General features: G+C 35.4%; 1 protein-coding gene across 6 annotated transcripts in view; it reads right to left on the bottom strand.

The window, feature by feature from the left end:
- URI1 (URI1 prefoldin like chaperone) overlaps positions 1 to 14,430 on the bottom strand; it is a 92,644-nt gene that overhangs the window by 40,338 nt on the left and 37,876 nt on the right. For 3 of the 6 annotated variants that reach the window (XM_055104385.2, XM_055104390.2, XM_003816217.5), the window contains exon 2: positions 4,325 to 4,359. The exons of the other annotated variants lie outside the window; for them this stretch is intronic. In XM_055104385.2, coding sequence (XP_054960360.1) covers positions 4,325 to 4,359 — 35 coding nt within the window. The remainder of the gene's footprint in view (positions 1 to 4,324; positions 4,360 to 14,430) is intronic. 6 annotated transcript variants of the gene reach the window in all.

Genomic DNA, 14,430 nt, shown 5'->3' with positions numbered 1-14,430 from the left:
TTGCACTCTAGCCTGGATGACAGAGTGAGACTCCATCTCAAAAAAAAAAAAAAAGTAAACAGAACTGAGAATTAGGGGACAAAGTTAGGAGGAACCTATACATCATTTATATCCTTTCATACCTCCTAAATTTTGAAACATGTAAATGTATTGTCTCATTAAATATTTTTTATTTAAATCTTAAAAAGTTAATATATAGTCTTCCTTGTCTCTTAAAGATATATACTGAAATATTTCCAGATGGAATGATACGGCTTAGATTCATTTCAAAATTGGAGGTGGGATAGGCAAAATAGTTTTTATTAAAAAGTCAAAAAAGAACAGATGTTGGCAGGACTGCAAAGAAAAGGAATGCTTTTACACTGTTAGTGGGAATGTCCAGCCACTGTGGACAGCAGTTTGGAGATTTCTCAAAGAACTAAACTGAACAACCATTCAACCCAGCAATCCATTACTGAATATAGACCACCCAAAAAAAAAAAAGCATTCTGCCAAAAAGATACATGCACCTGTATGTTCACTACCACACTGTTCACAATAGTAAAGCCATGGAATCAATCCAAGTGCCCATCAACAGTGAACTGGATAACAAAAATGTGATACATATATACTATGGACTACTACACACCCGTAAAAAAGAAGAAATATTTGCAGTAACATGGATGCAGCAGGAGGCCACTATCCTAAGCGAACTAATGCAGAAACAGAAAACCAAATACTGTATATTCTCACTTATAAGTGGGAGCTAACCACTGGGGACACATGGACATAAAGATGGGAACAAATAAACACTGGGGAATACAAGAGCGGTGAGAAAGGGCAGGGGCAAGGGCTGAATAACTGCCTACTGGGTACTATGCTATCTGGGTGATGGGTTCAATTGTACCTCAAATCTCAGCATCATGCAATGCACCTTTGCAACAAACCTCTACATGTACCTCCCAAATCTAAAATAAAAGTTAAAAAAAAATTGGAGGTAGGAGTAGATGGCAAGATAAGATGTTGAAATGAACAGTTTAGAGAAAATCATGAGTTGATGATTATCAAAGCCGACTGATGAGTACATGAGGATTCACTATACTACTCTATCACCTTTCATTTGAAATTCTTCATACCAAAAAGTGATTTAAAAATATTAATGTAAAGCTGTAACAGTAATTCACAGAAACCCAACTCTCTCTCCATCATGACAAAAAACAGAATGAACACTAAATATTCACGAATATTTACAAAGCACTGGCTTTTTTTTTTTTTGTCTGACAATTAAAATTTTCAAAAGAGGTATATGGGTTCCTATTAATACTTACTGAGTGCCGGGCAGGGTGTTCTATAGACATGATCTCATTTGATCTTCACTACAACCCTGTGAGTTAAGTAGTATCATCATCACTTTACAAGAAAAAACTGAGACTCTGAGCATAATTGTTCAAGGTCAAAACGCTAGTAAATGACAGGATTCAAATATAGGTCTGTGACTCCAAACGCCATGCTCTTTAAGGAAGAATTAAAAAGAAAATTACAAATAATCCACAAACAAAATAATCAGCCACTAGTGGACCAAACAGTGGGAAGTATCCTCATACTTTAAGGAGGTAACAGTGTGTGGATTTCATAATACCTTATTTCCTGAGTTAGTTAAAAAGGATTATAAAGAAAAAAAGTTTGATTCAAAAACATTTTTTAAATCCTCACTAAACTGAAAACCATTATTATTAGCTCTAAAATAATGTACAAATTCTCATCCAATAGGCTTGAATCTTTCCTTTTTATGTTATTAACTAAACAAATATTATAAATTTCTTCGTTCACCAAAGTTCTAGGATTTAAATTAATTTTCTCAAAGATTTTTTTGGGTAGATCCTGTGGTCCCAGACCATTTTCACTCCTATTTTTCTATAAATATTTTTACTCCCTGTCCTACTTTTTTTTTTAAACAAAAACCAATTTAGATTATTTCTGAACCTAGAATACATATACTTGTTCCTTAAAGAATCCCTTAAAAATTATACAAACAAGCATAAACATCACCAGCATAAGAATGCATTTTTCAAACCATATATTTTGTTCTTATTATACTGGTGCGTACTCATAAAGAATAGGGGCTTAACAGAAATTATATTTTAGACTAGGCTAATACCAAGGGTTAAGTAGGAATTAAAGCAACATGCTTTTAAAAGTAGTGTGTGAGACACCCTAAGAACGGCTCCAGCCTCTGAACTCCTGTAGTTGCTTCATATCTCCGCAAATAGCACAAAATTATCGTGATTTCCCCGTTATATGTCTGACTATGAATTCTTCTATGGCAGGGTCTTTCAATTCCAAACAGCAGCACAATACTGGCATATGGTAGAAACTCAACCATTGTTTGAGGAATTAAGAGAATGCAAAAATATCACAAGAATTCCACGACTCTCCCAAACAGCAATTTCCTTGCTTTCAGGGAAATGGTGACACTTTGGTTTCAATTTTTTGATATAATGAATTGATTAATTTACTGGCCATTCAGATTTGAGCAATATACCATGTATAGATCTTCATTAAAAGCAAAGAGAAAAGTCTGTTTCCTGAACCAAACCAGAAATGATTCAGAGGAAAATGCAAATTTTAACTGGAAAAAAATAATTTTTTTAATGTATAAAGTACTATATTACTTCAAGATATGTGTAGGCAAATATGCTAAGCTTCTACAGTTTAGAGGGTTTTACAAAACTGAAAAGTGAAATTGAGGGTCACATGAACCTGCCATGAAGTAAATGTCACATTTCTGTCACTGCTCACTAGACTTGTGCACTACTAGAGTATTTGTAAACTAAAATGTTATATAGAAAATAACCACATATTTGGTCATTTACTCAAACATTTATCAAGTGCCTATTTTGTGCCAAACATAGCAGTAGGGGCTGTGAATAAAAGGATGAAAACGTGCCCTTATCCTTAAAGAACTCTAATAAGAATCTTATAAAACAAACCAGAAGCAAGTTACCATTCACCCATTTATGTAAACTAGCATCTATTTCCAGTGAATACCTTTCTAATTTCCTGAACTTCTTACCAAAACCAACAGACAGAAGTCCACGTTAATAAACTTCCTCTGGAAATTATTTGTAAAATGGGCCACTCTGACTAAATGTGCAGGGGAAAAAATTCTTTGGCCAACGACTTGTATTTCAAGTTTTAACCTGAACTGAATGTATAATGAAAGGCGAATGGTCCATTATGGAAATGCTGACACACTTACACCACCAGTGGAAGCAACTACAACGATGCATTTATTGAAAATTAATGAAGTCCTGAACTTTTACTTATAAAGTGGATATTATTAGTTTTAGATTATTTTCTGCAAGCCAATAGTCAAAATTTAATAAGATGATGTGTACAGATTGCACCAATTTTCACTCTTATCCACTGCCTGCAGCCTATGTGCATTTAAACCAAAAAACATTTGATATACACTAACTATAAATTATTTCCTTGGAGATCTCTCAGGCATGAAGAAAAAGCCTCTTAAAATAAATTTAAAATATTATATGCTTGATGGTGTATAACCGAAGGTTTAATCTCACCACTAAAGGGGCAGTTACCATGATTTTTGCAATAACCCTGCAGACAATAATCAAGACAGCTCCTGTTGTTCTCTCAGTAAAACCTTCGTAAGCACAGCATGGATATATTGTAATTTGATATCTGTAAGATCAACAGCTATACTTCATGACAACTCATAATATAAGATTCTATTCACCATTAAATCGAGCATTTTCCTCAGAAGCCAAAGGAAAGTGTGTTATTTACCAAACATGGTCCTATTAACTATAGATTAGCACATTAAAATAGATATGCTTTCTCTCTCTCAAAAAAAAAAGTACAGTCAATAAAACAAGCTCTGAAAAGTAGAAAATTAGATTTTTTTTTCAAACTTTGGGAAAACATTTCTGTGCCCTATTTCCATCATTATTTTAAAGTAACTGATTCCCATTATTTTTCTACTAAAATGTAAGAAATATCCCCAAAATAGAGCTATGTCACATTCAAAAATGTCTCAGTCTCCAATTCATAATGATATTAATATTATTCTTAGAAAAGAAAAGAAGGCACTTAGAATAAATACAAGTGGTAACACAACGTCAGGAAATCAGAAATGTATAATTCAGAAAAGAGTCAAAGACAATATAAATTAGTATTAAAGGCATTCAAAATGGAGACTACTAGAAGAATTCAATTACTAGTCATACATACACACACACGCAAACAGTAAACACATTATTTGAACACAAGTAGGTTACCCCATCAGTATTTCAGAAGTGTAATAAAACCATCTTTCACTCACCAATGCTGGATTCTCTCTTGGCAGTTAGTGACCACCTGTCATGAAAACAGATAACTACTCATGAAAAAACAGAGCTATGCACAGAGCTACAAAAATCAGTGTATCTGAAAACTAGAACATTGGCTTTACAGATTTAATAGCATCTCAGTATACATTTTTATTTGTCAAATGAACAGAGATGTGAATGCTAGTTTTTAAGCAGCACACTTTATCATAACCCTCTAATGCAGGCTGATAACTGCAGAACAAATTACAGCTTTCTGATTCATACTTTGGTACAAAACCCGCTTCATAACTATTAGGTGACATATGATATAAGATAACTAGTATTTTGTACAATCTACAGACCTGTTTTCAATATTACATATTTTGTAGAATACATAAATGTTACAAATAACAAGAAACCAATGTAACATCCACGTTTCGTCAGTTAAAAAAAAATGATGGTAGTGACAATATTTTATTTTGTCAGTATATCTCCAAACATTTCCACCTGTAATTTTTATTCTGACGCATTAAAAAATGAATTCAGTGATATTTTTCTACTACATTTTCAAGAAGAAATACTTGGGATAAGGAGATGCTCTGAACAGCTCATTTGTTCCCCAGTGAATTATGATAAAGACTGTAAGCACTTCACAGCCAGTTTAAACTATGTTTATAATACTAAAACAATGAATTTAAGTACAAAAGTTATTTGTTTTCCTTGGAGATATGTCAGTAGATTCTCAAAATGCTCAGAAAATAAGAAGACTAGACAATAAAGAAAAATGCAATTTAAAAAAATAACACTATTTTTGAATGACAATTTAAGAATTAACACTGTTTTCAAGGATTGCTAATTATCTACTTTTAAATTACCTATTAATAAAAATTTTCAACAGCAGTCTAGAATACCATATACCATTTTAGAGACAGAGAAACTAGGGGATGAAAGCCAAAATGCTTAAGACTAGGCCATGAGAAAAAGACAGCAGCATTATCTGGTTTGCAAAACGCTGCTCTAGTTCACTGCTCTAAATACCAATATTGTCTCTTGTATATGCTCAATGTTTCACCATCCCGTCCCAGCAAAAAAAAAAAAATTACACAAGATTTTTTTTTAGACCTGTCACTAAATTCCTCTATTATAACATTTAATTCCTGAAATAAATGTCCTCTTTTGGGACATTTTAAATACTAAGACAGAAATTCTGTACCAAAATACATGCTATAATCAGAAACCCAACCATACTACACATTAACTCAGCATAAAAAGTCCATTTTAGAATGAAGATCTCTCAGTAAGTATCAATCACATAGCAACACTTAATAACAGTGGCAATATATAATAGAGTACTGACTTTACATCTGGAAGAGCCAAGCTAAAACTACATCAATCCATTTCACTGTTTCTGATTTGGCAGTAATTACAAAATAGACAAATAGAATTAAATGTAAATTGAAAAAGGAAAAAAATGCTCATGAAATCCTTTTCATAAAGTTCCTATTTAACAACCCCATTAAAAGATGAGACCCAAGAACAGTCAGGATGTTTTCCAATCCCAATGCATGTGTTTCCAAGCATGAAGAGAGCCAAAAGCACAGAAAGCAAAGCCCTGCAAACCATAAGAGCAGAATGTTCATTAACCTCTACATGATAATCCTTTCATAGCTGCATATTAACTAGTTACACATTCATAATCATTTACATTATTTAAAGGACCTTCGAGGAAATCTTCTAAGCTATATCCATTAGTGACGGTGTTAAAGGTTATAGAAGATAGTCTACCTAATGTTTCCAGGAAGCCTTTTTAATTAGTAAATATGCAAATTTGGCACATATGCTTTTTATGTTTAAGAAACAAGTCACTGGTAGAATAGCATGTGTTCTTGCCATCACTCCCCATAGTCTACCCTCCACTTTGTTCTGGCCATTCTTGCCCTGTTCCTTTTACTTCCCTTAAACAGTCTCCCTAGGAAGATAGACCAACAACAAAATCCATTTCACAATGTACAAGAGAAATTTTCACTACCAAAATGCTGCCTTATATTTTAAAGTCTTTATTAGTTACATATAGTGTGTAGAATACCAGAGACTTCAAATAAGCACTATCCAAATGTAAACTAAAGAAGTGACATTTGGGAAATCAGAAATAAGGGGAAAGATGAAAGAGGTAGATATAAAAATATATAGACTAGCCTTCTGATGGCATGTCTAGGTTATCTTTGTTTATATGATTTATGGTCCACCTACTTGCAGAAAAGATTTAAGCCCAAGCAGTTCTATTATATTTAGAGGGTTTTTTTTTTTTTAGTTGTCTTCTATTTCACAGCAAGTTATTCAAAAGAAAAAATTAGTAAATTTTGGTCAGACGCGGTGGCTCACGCCTGTAATCCCAGCACTTTGGGAGGCTGAGGTGGGTGGATCACGAGGTCAGGAGATCGAGACCATCCTGGCTAACACAGTGAAACCCCATCTCTACTAAAAATACAAAAAAATGGCCGGGCATGGTGGCAGGCGCCTGTAGTCCTGGCTACTCGGGAGGCTGAGGTAGGAGAATGGCATGAACCTGGGAGGCAGAGCTTGCAGTGAGCCGAGATCGCGCCACTGCACTCCAGCCTGGGCAACAGAAGGAGACTCCATCTCAAAAATAAAAAAAAAAGGAAAAAATTAGTAAATTTCTACAACTTAGAAATTTTAGAAGGTGTCATAAAAACAAATATTTTTCCCTTAAGTTAAATTATTCTAAATAATCTTATTTCTCCTGAAAGGGGACTCAGATTAATTACTTTAAGTATTAAATTTTTAAAGTAACCATAAGGCAGCGAGCCTTGTTCTACAAGCAACACTTGAAAAACACAGCAAAAGAAACAAAAACATTTCATTACTTTGTTGTCCTCCACAAAAGTAAGACCACAATGGAAAAACAAAACTAGTTTTTGTTTATTTTTTAAACCTGCCAAAACATGCAAATAGTGCCCCTAAAGAAAAAAAACTTATTGTATTATTTTCATTTTTCTTAAAAATAGTTACTAGGCTTCAACTTTAAAATAACTGAACTAGTAAATTCTTTAATATAATGACCTCGTTTACGCTCAAGAATTTATAATAAAGTATGTACCTACATAGAAGTACAGCAGTAAGTCCACAGTAAAGAAAAAGAACTAAGAGCTGATTTGCCACTATTTAGGAGTCTTCACCAACAACCCAGTGGCTACAAAGTCATATGGTATCCATTCTTTGTAACACAAAACTGTCTTTAACCTATGAGCAATAACAACAGGAGTATATGCCAACGCTGCATGTGACAAAACGAACTGCAAAGAGTTCAATGGAGGCGGTTTAAATCTTTATTTGGAGAGGAAACCTGTATTCAGAGATGAAGTAACTTACTTAATATTACACAACTGTCCAGGAACTGATAAGAGATGAGACCAGTTTTAAAACGAAGTCTTTCTAACAGGGATTCTATCTAATCCTAAAGTGCACAGTCCCTATACTAGCCTGCTTCCAACCATCATGCGGCTTACTGGATAACAGCAGAAAAACACCGGTTACAGCTGCAGTCTTAAAACACTGACTGCTATTGCTGTCTCTCCTCCACTAGTTAGTTCCTCAGTCCCACACTCACGAATAAGACCTTGCCAATCATGTCAGTAAAAGCAAATTCTGTAAGCTTAAGTTCACCAATTCACTAACATTATAATCCTTATTTCTTCCAATGCCTCCTACAGCTCCTGACCCTTTCAGATGAAACAAGTATAAACACATTTCCCAAGCATCATTTACTAGTATATCTGTGTATGTTTAGGTGAAGGTAGAAGGGTAATGTGCTAGCCCTACAATTACTATCACACCTCATCATATTTTTAAGACACTTATAAATTAATAGGGTTAGACACCTAGAAGGACAATGATGGACAGCCCATCCAAAAATATTTTTCTGTTCATTAGTGTCCACCTAACATACACATACATTTTGTTACCAAGGGTTAAAATAACATTTGGTAACTTTTAAGCTCCACACATTATATGGAAGACAGGAATAATAATTTCTTAGCTGTTGTTCCTCAGAAGCTGCTTTTTAAAAATTATTTTATAAAGGAGAGCAGTAACATGCAGTAAGATCTCCAGTACTTAAAATTTTTATTTGTGCTATTTATATTGGTGACAGACCACAAGAGGGCATAAACCTATGAGTTTCTAAGGCAAGTTAAATACAATGCCACACTAAAACTAGACTGGAACAGAAAGCCTAAAAGGTCAAGAGTACTTCTTCATCTTTGATACTTTTCTCAAAAATGCTTCACTTCTAAAACTTGTCTCACCATACTGCAATTTTAAATTCTTCCTGTATGGGTTAATGCATAATATAACAGTTTGGGAACTGTGCTAATCAGAGCTGTCTAAATTTATATAGTTTGCTTCTCCTGCTAGACTGTGGCTTCAAGACAGATCTTACTATTTTGGTTTTAAAGCTGCTGAGTCAAAAAGAAAATAGTATCAGTGGGAGCTGAAGCCAATGGATACTGGACATACATGTTATGTGACAGTTACTTAAAAGCTGAAAATAATTTCTTAAAAGATAGATTTGTCAAGTAGATGTATAAATATCATTACCAAAGTATACAAATAGTGTACTTTCAACAAAATTTACAAAAATTACAAATCTTTTAAGTAAACCCCCTTGCAAAGAAGGGAGGAATTGACTACAGGTTCCTAACAGAAAAAAATGCAATAAGCACTGGGATAAACTGTAATAAATTGAGTGTTGCTGTATAAAAACCACCATAGCCTGAGCAGAGTGGCTCACGCCTGTAATCTTAGCACTTTGAGGCCCAGGCCAGTAGATCACATGATGCCAGGAGTTCAGACCAGCCTAGCCAACATGGTGAAACCCCGTCTCTACCAAAAATACAAAAATTAGCCAGGTGTGGTGGTGCATGCCTGTAATTCCAGCTACTCAGGTAGCTTGAATTGCTTGAACCAAGGAGGTGGAGGTTGCAGTGAGCCGAGATCACACCACTGCACTCCAGCCTGGGAGACAGACGGAGACCCTGTCCCCAAAAATAAATAAATAAATAAATAAATAAATAAATAAATAAATAAACCACCATAAAAGTAAAGAAAACCATTTCAATTTTAAACAAATTATGTTCCAAATATGATGCAAAGCAAAACTGCTAATGAAAGCTAAGTCCAATTATATGGAGCCACTTCTGAAAACACTTACATGTTCTTATTTAAAATGTTAGCTAAGATGGAATCAAAAGTCTCCTTAATCTTTACCTTTATGTTTTAGCCAGATTCCTCCTACACAGGCTTCTAAGCATTTTTTCCTGTATGCCAATCTAGTCTCATTTTACACAAATATCGGACTATGTCTAACGTGCTCTGGCACTATACATCTCCCTCCCTTGTTGGCTTTACCTACAAACTGGGCTCTTTTTTTCTTTCAGTAATCATTACTCACTATCTTAAGTATTCTATTACGGTTTTCTCCTATTGGAAATATTTTAAGAGTGGTGACACATACATTCAGTAATACTTCTAAGAATGAAGACGTTTACATGTTTGGAGGGTTTTGGGGGTGACTTGAACTAGAGATCCAGGAACTCTAACTGTTCTGGCTGAAAGCTCCATGAGGTAGGGCCATGTAGTAAACATAACATTTGCAATGAAACATATGAATATTCAAAATGTAATAAATGCCTCACCCATACAAGTTCCAGTTTTGTCAAAAATGAATATGCCATAATCTTAAGAATAACTGTGTTTTCAGTGCTTTTCAGGCTTCCGAACTGCAGATGAGAAATTGTGACCTACATTTCTGAATCTGAAATACTGCCTGAATTCCACCTTGCATGCCCACTGTTTTATCAGATATTATCAATCATTTCTTCTCCATTCACATGCCTTCCTCATAGAAACACTGCCCTTCTCCCATAAAGAATGGGTAAAGAATCCCATTTCTCCATCTGTAGCCACAATAAAGGGAGAGGATAGATACCTGCTGCTAACTGGACCAACCTCATTTACTTTGGACATCAGAGCCTGAGGTGATTACAGATTCTCGTCCTAAAAGAAAGACCACTATAGGATCTGCACAAGCTAACCAGCCATCTAAAGCAGCTGGTACAGGAAACAACATAAATGTACAAGAAAACAAAACACAGAGACCCAAAAAACTCCTACCCTTGACTCCCTCCTGACTTCTTACAGTAAATTATTTCATAATTTCCTAAGCATCTGTATGATTTGCAACTAAGAAAACTTTAGAGTAGCAAACTTGCCACACAGGTTAGGAGGAGAATGTGCCTGTGAAAGGCTCAAAGGAAACAAACAGTCCACTGAAGAGTAAATACAAATAGAAGGAAAAAAAAAAAAAAAAAACAGGAAAATATACTCCCAGGTAACAAAAAAGTCAAATTAAAGCAATCTTATTTAGCATTAATTAAAGAAGTACATTTTTATTTTAAACACCACTGGCTGGGCGTGGTGGCTCACACCTGTAATCCCAGCACTTTGGGAGGCCGAGACAGGTGGATCACCTAAGATCAGGAGTTTGAGATCAGCCTGGCCAAGATGGTGAAGCCCTATCTCTACGAAAAATACAAAAAATTGGCCAGGCATTGTGGCAGGCGCCTGTAATCCCAGCTACTCAGGAGGCTGAGGCAGGAAAATCAAACCTGGAAAGCAGAGGTTGCAGTGAGCCAAGGTCACGCCATTGCACTCCAGCCTGGGCAACGAGAGCAAAACTCCGTCTCAAAAAAAAAAAACAAAAAACAAAAAACAAAAACAAAAGAAACCACCACTGTCAGTGAGACTGTAGTAAAAATCTCAAATCACACTAAATCACTGCAAGTAGCTATGTAAATTCAAAACTCAGTCTAGACTTCTGTAATACCTCCAAGTAGGACAAAAAAAGCTTGTTAACTCTCAGAAAGTAGAAGAGACAGACAGATAAATACAAAAATTATCTCTTTAAAGGCACCCAAGAGCTGCCAAAGCAGTGAGGACAAGAGGGACCAAGGATTCAGAGAGGGGAGAACTATGGAGAAGTGAGCTGATCATCTGAAGCCACTTTTTTCTCAGACAACAGGAGGCACAGGCAAGAGGCTGAGAATTATGTTGGGCCCTGAGGAGACAGCCATGGCTAGCAGAAAGAAACAAGCAGAACTTGCGCAGTCTGACAAGGCTATATGGTAGTAAAATGAGAGCGCAAGAGAGGTCTTAAGCATACAACTGCTTTCCCTCCCATGGTATCTGTCAAATTCTGAGCTGCGAAGGCCAAAAAGATAAACTAAAACTCTGAAAAGCAGAGCTCAGGATCAAACAAAAATTAGTTCAGAAGCCTCCAAGGAAATATGGTGTAGTGAGCAAAATCAAGCTTCCAGATGAAAGCCTGAAGAAACCAGAAGCAGCAGATGGCTTACTAAAACAACAACCTGGCCTTCACTCCACCCAGTACCTGCCTGGAGTAAGGTGACCAGCTCCCACTGCATCTGCTTCAGTAGAAGAAAGGACGAGCCTTTTCCAGAGGAAGTTATCACCTTCACGAATATCTACAATCTTTAAAGACACAATCCCAGGATTTAGTCAAAAATAACTAGGATGCCAAGAAACAGGATCATATGACCAAAAGTCAAAAGAAAAAATATATAAAACAGAACCAAACACACATGCAATCTAGATACTGGTGTTAACAAACATAATGATTAATATGTTCAAGGAAATAGAGGAAAAGATAAAAGGAATATATTTTAAAAATAGCAATTTTCACTAGAGAACTAAAATCTACAGGAAGAAACAAATGAAAATTGTACAACTGAAGAACCAAAAATTAAAATAAATGGCATTAAAAGAAGATTAAACAGCAGAAATCAGGATTTTTGAACTTGACAGGTCAAAAGAAAACACCAAATTAAAGCCCAGAGATTCAAAAATAAAACATGGAAAATACAGAAAAGACCAATAAGAGACATGTGAAACACAGTGTAAGTGCAAGATCCAGAAAGGGAAGAGAGAATGCAGCAGAAGCAATATTGAAAAGATCTTGAATTCTGGATTTTCTAAAACTGATATCAAAGTATCAGCCAATAGACTGAAGAAACTCCAAGAATCCCAAGCAAGAGAAGCACAAAGAAAATTTCAAGGCACAACATAGTTACAGTGATGAAAACCAAAGAAAAAGGGAAAACTTTATGTGCAGCTGGGGGTAGGCGGAGGCGGCACAGGGGAGATTCACAGCCTTCAAAGGAGTGACAAGACTTAGAGCTAGAGCTAACTTCAACATCAATGACAGAAAGTGAAAGATAACAGAGTATCTTGAAATGCTGGAAAAAATAACTGAAAATCTATAGTGACATACACAGCAAATAGATCCTCCAACATGAAGGAAAAAATAACATTTTCAACAGAAACAGAATTCTGCACCAGCAGACTTTCATTAAAAGAAATACGGTTTATTAAACTAGACATGTTGTTAATAAAATGTCTTATCAAAAAAATTATTAAACTAGATATTGTTATTAAATAAGTGTGATCGGTTAAAAAAAAGACAGCAACAACAACAACAAAAAGGACTCTTCAGAGTAATATAAATGCAGAAAGAATTAAAGAGTAAAGGTACAGGATAAAAAATAAAAAAGATGGGTAAAGATAAATCAATATTGACCACACAGAACAATTAAATACAGTGTTGTGGTGTTTAAAATACGTAGAATTAAAATGCATGGGAGCAATCATGCAAGAGGTGGGCTGGATAAATGAATGAATGCTATGATCTCTAGAGACACCAGAGACTTACTTAGTGAAAAGGAATTGTAAAAAAAAAAAAAAAAAAAAAAAAAGATACTATAAATACATATTATATTTAGTACTAAACCATAAGTACAGTATAAAAGTAGTAAAAAATAATGTATCACAAACAAGTTAATAGGAGGAAATAACAATACAAAATGTTTGATCCAAAGGAAGGAAAAAAAAAAGCAGAGAAAAAAGAACATAAAAGTACGTCAATTAGAACTATAATGAGGTACCATTTGACACTCCAGTAATGAGGATGGTCCTTACAGAAAACAAAAACAGCCAATGCAAATGCCAAAAGTTGCCCAGTATGTGGACTGGAACCCTTGTGAATTTGTCCGGGAATGTAAAATGGTACAGTCACCGGAGAAAGCACTGTGGCAGTTCCTTAAAAATTAAACACAGAATTACCATATGATCCAGAAATTCCACCTCTGAGCATACCCAGAAGAATCGAAAGCAGCCGAGCGCAGTGGCACACGCCTGTAATCCCAGCACTTTGGGAGGCTGAGGTGCGTGGATCACCCGAGGTCAGGAGTTCGAGACCAGCCTGACCAACATGGTGAAACCCCATCTCTACTAAACACAAAAAATTAGCCAGGGGTGGTGGTGCATGCCTGTAATCTCAGCTACTTGGGAGGCTGAGGCAGGAGAATCACTTGAACCTAGGAGATAGAGGTTGCAGTGAGCCGAGATTGTGCCATTGCACTCCAGCCTGGGCAACAAGAGTGAAACTCCATCTCAAAACAAAACAAAAAAAAAACAAAAAAAAAAGAATCAAAAGCAGATACTTAAACCAAACACCCATGTTCACAGCAGCATTACTCAAAATCACCATAAGGTAGAGGCAACCCAAGTATCCATGGATGCTAAAATAAACAAAAATGTATAATACACTGCATAATACATTCTATAATACAATGGAATATTATTCAGCCTTAAAAAGGAAGAAATTCTGATATGTGCCACAACGTGGACGAACCTTGAGACATTATGGTAAGTGAAATAACCCAATCACAAAAGGACAAATACTGTATGATTCCACTTAAAGGTACTTAGAGTAATCAAATTCATAGAGACAAAAAGTATAATAGAATGCTGGTAGCCTGATCAGGAAGGGGAAGAATAGAGAGTTATTGTTTAATGAACAGAGTTTCAGTTTTGCAAGATTTAAAAAAAAAAAAAAAGGCCTGGAGATGGATGGTAATTACGGTTGATCAACAACGTGAATATACCCAATGCCACTGAACTGTATACTTAAAAATGATTAAAATGGGCTGGTCATGGTAGCTCATGCCTATTTCCCAGCACTTTG

Source organism: Pan paniscus, chromosome 20 (genome assembly GCF_029289425.2).
Source record: "Pan paniscus chromosome 20, NHGRI_mPanPan1-v2.0_pri, whole genome shotgun sequence".
NCBI lineage: Eukaryota > Metazoa > Chordata > Mammalia > Primates > Hominidae > Pan > Pan paniscus.
This window is presented reverse-complemented; position numbering and strand designations above follow the sequence as displayed.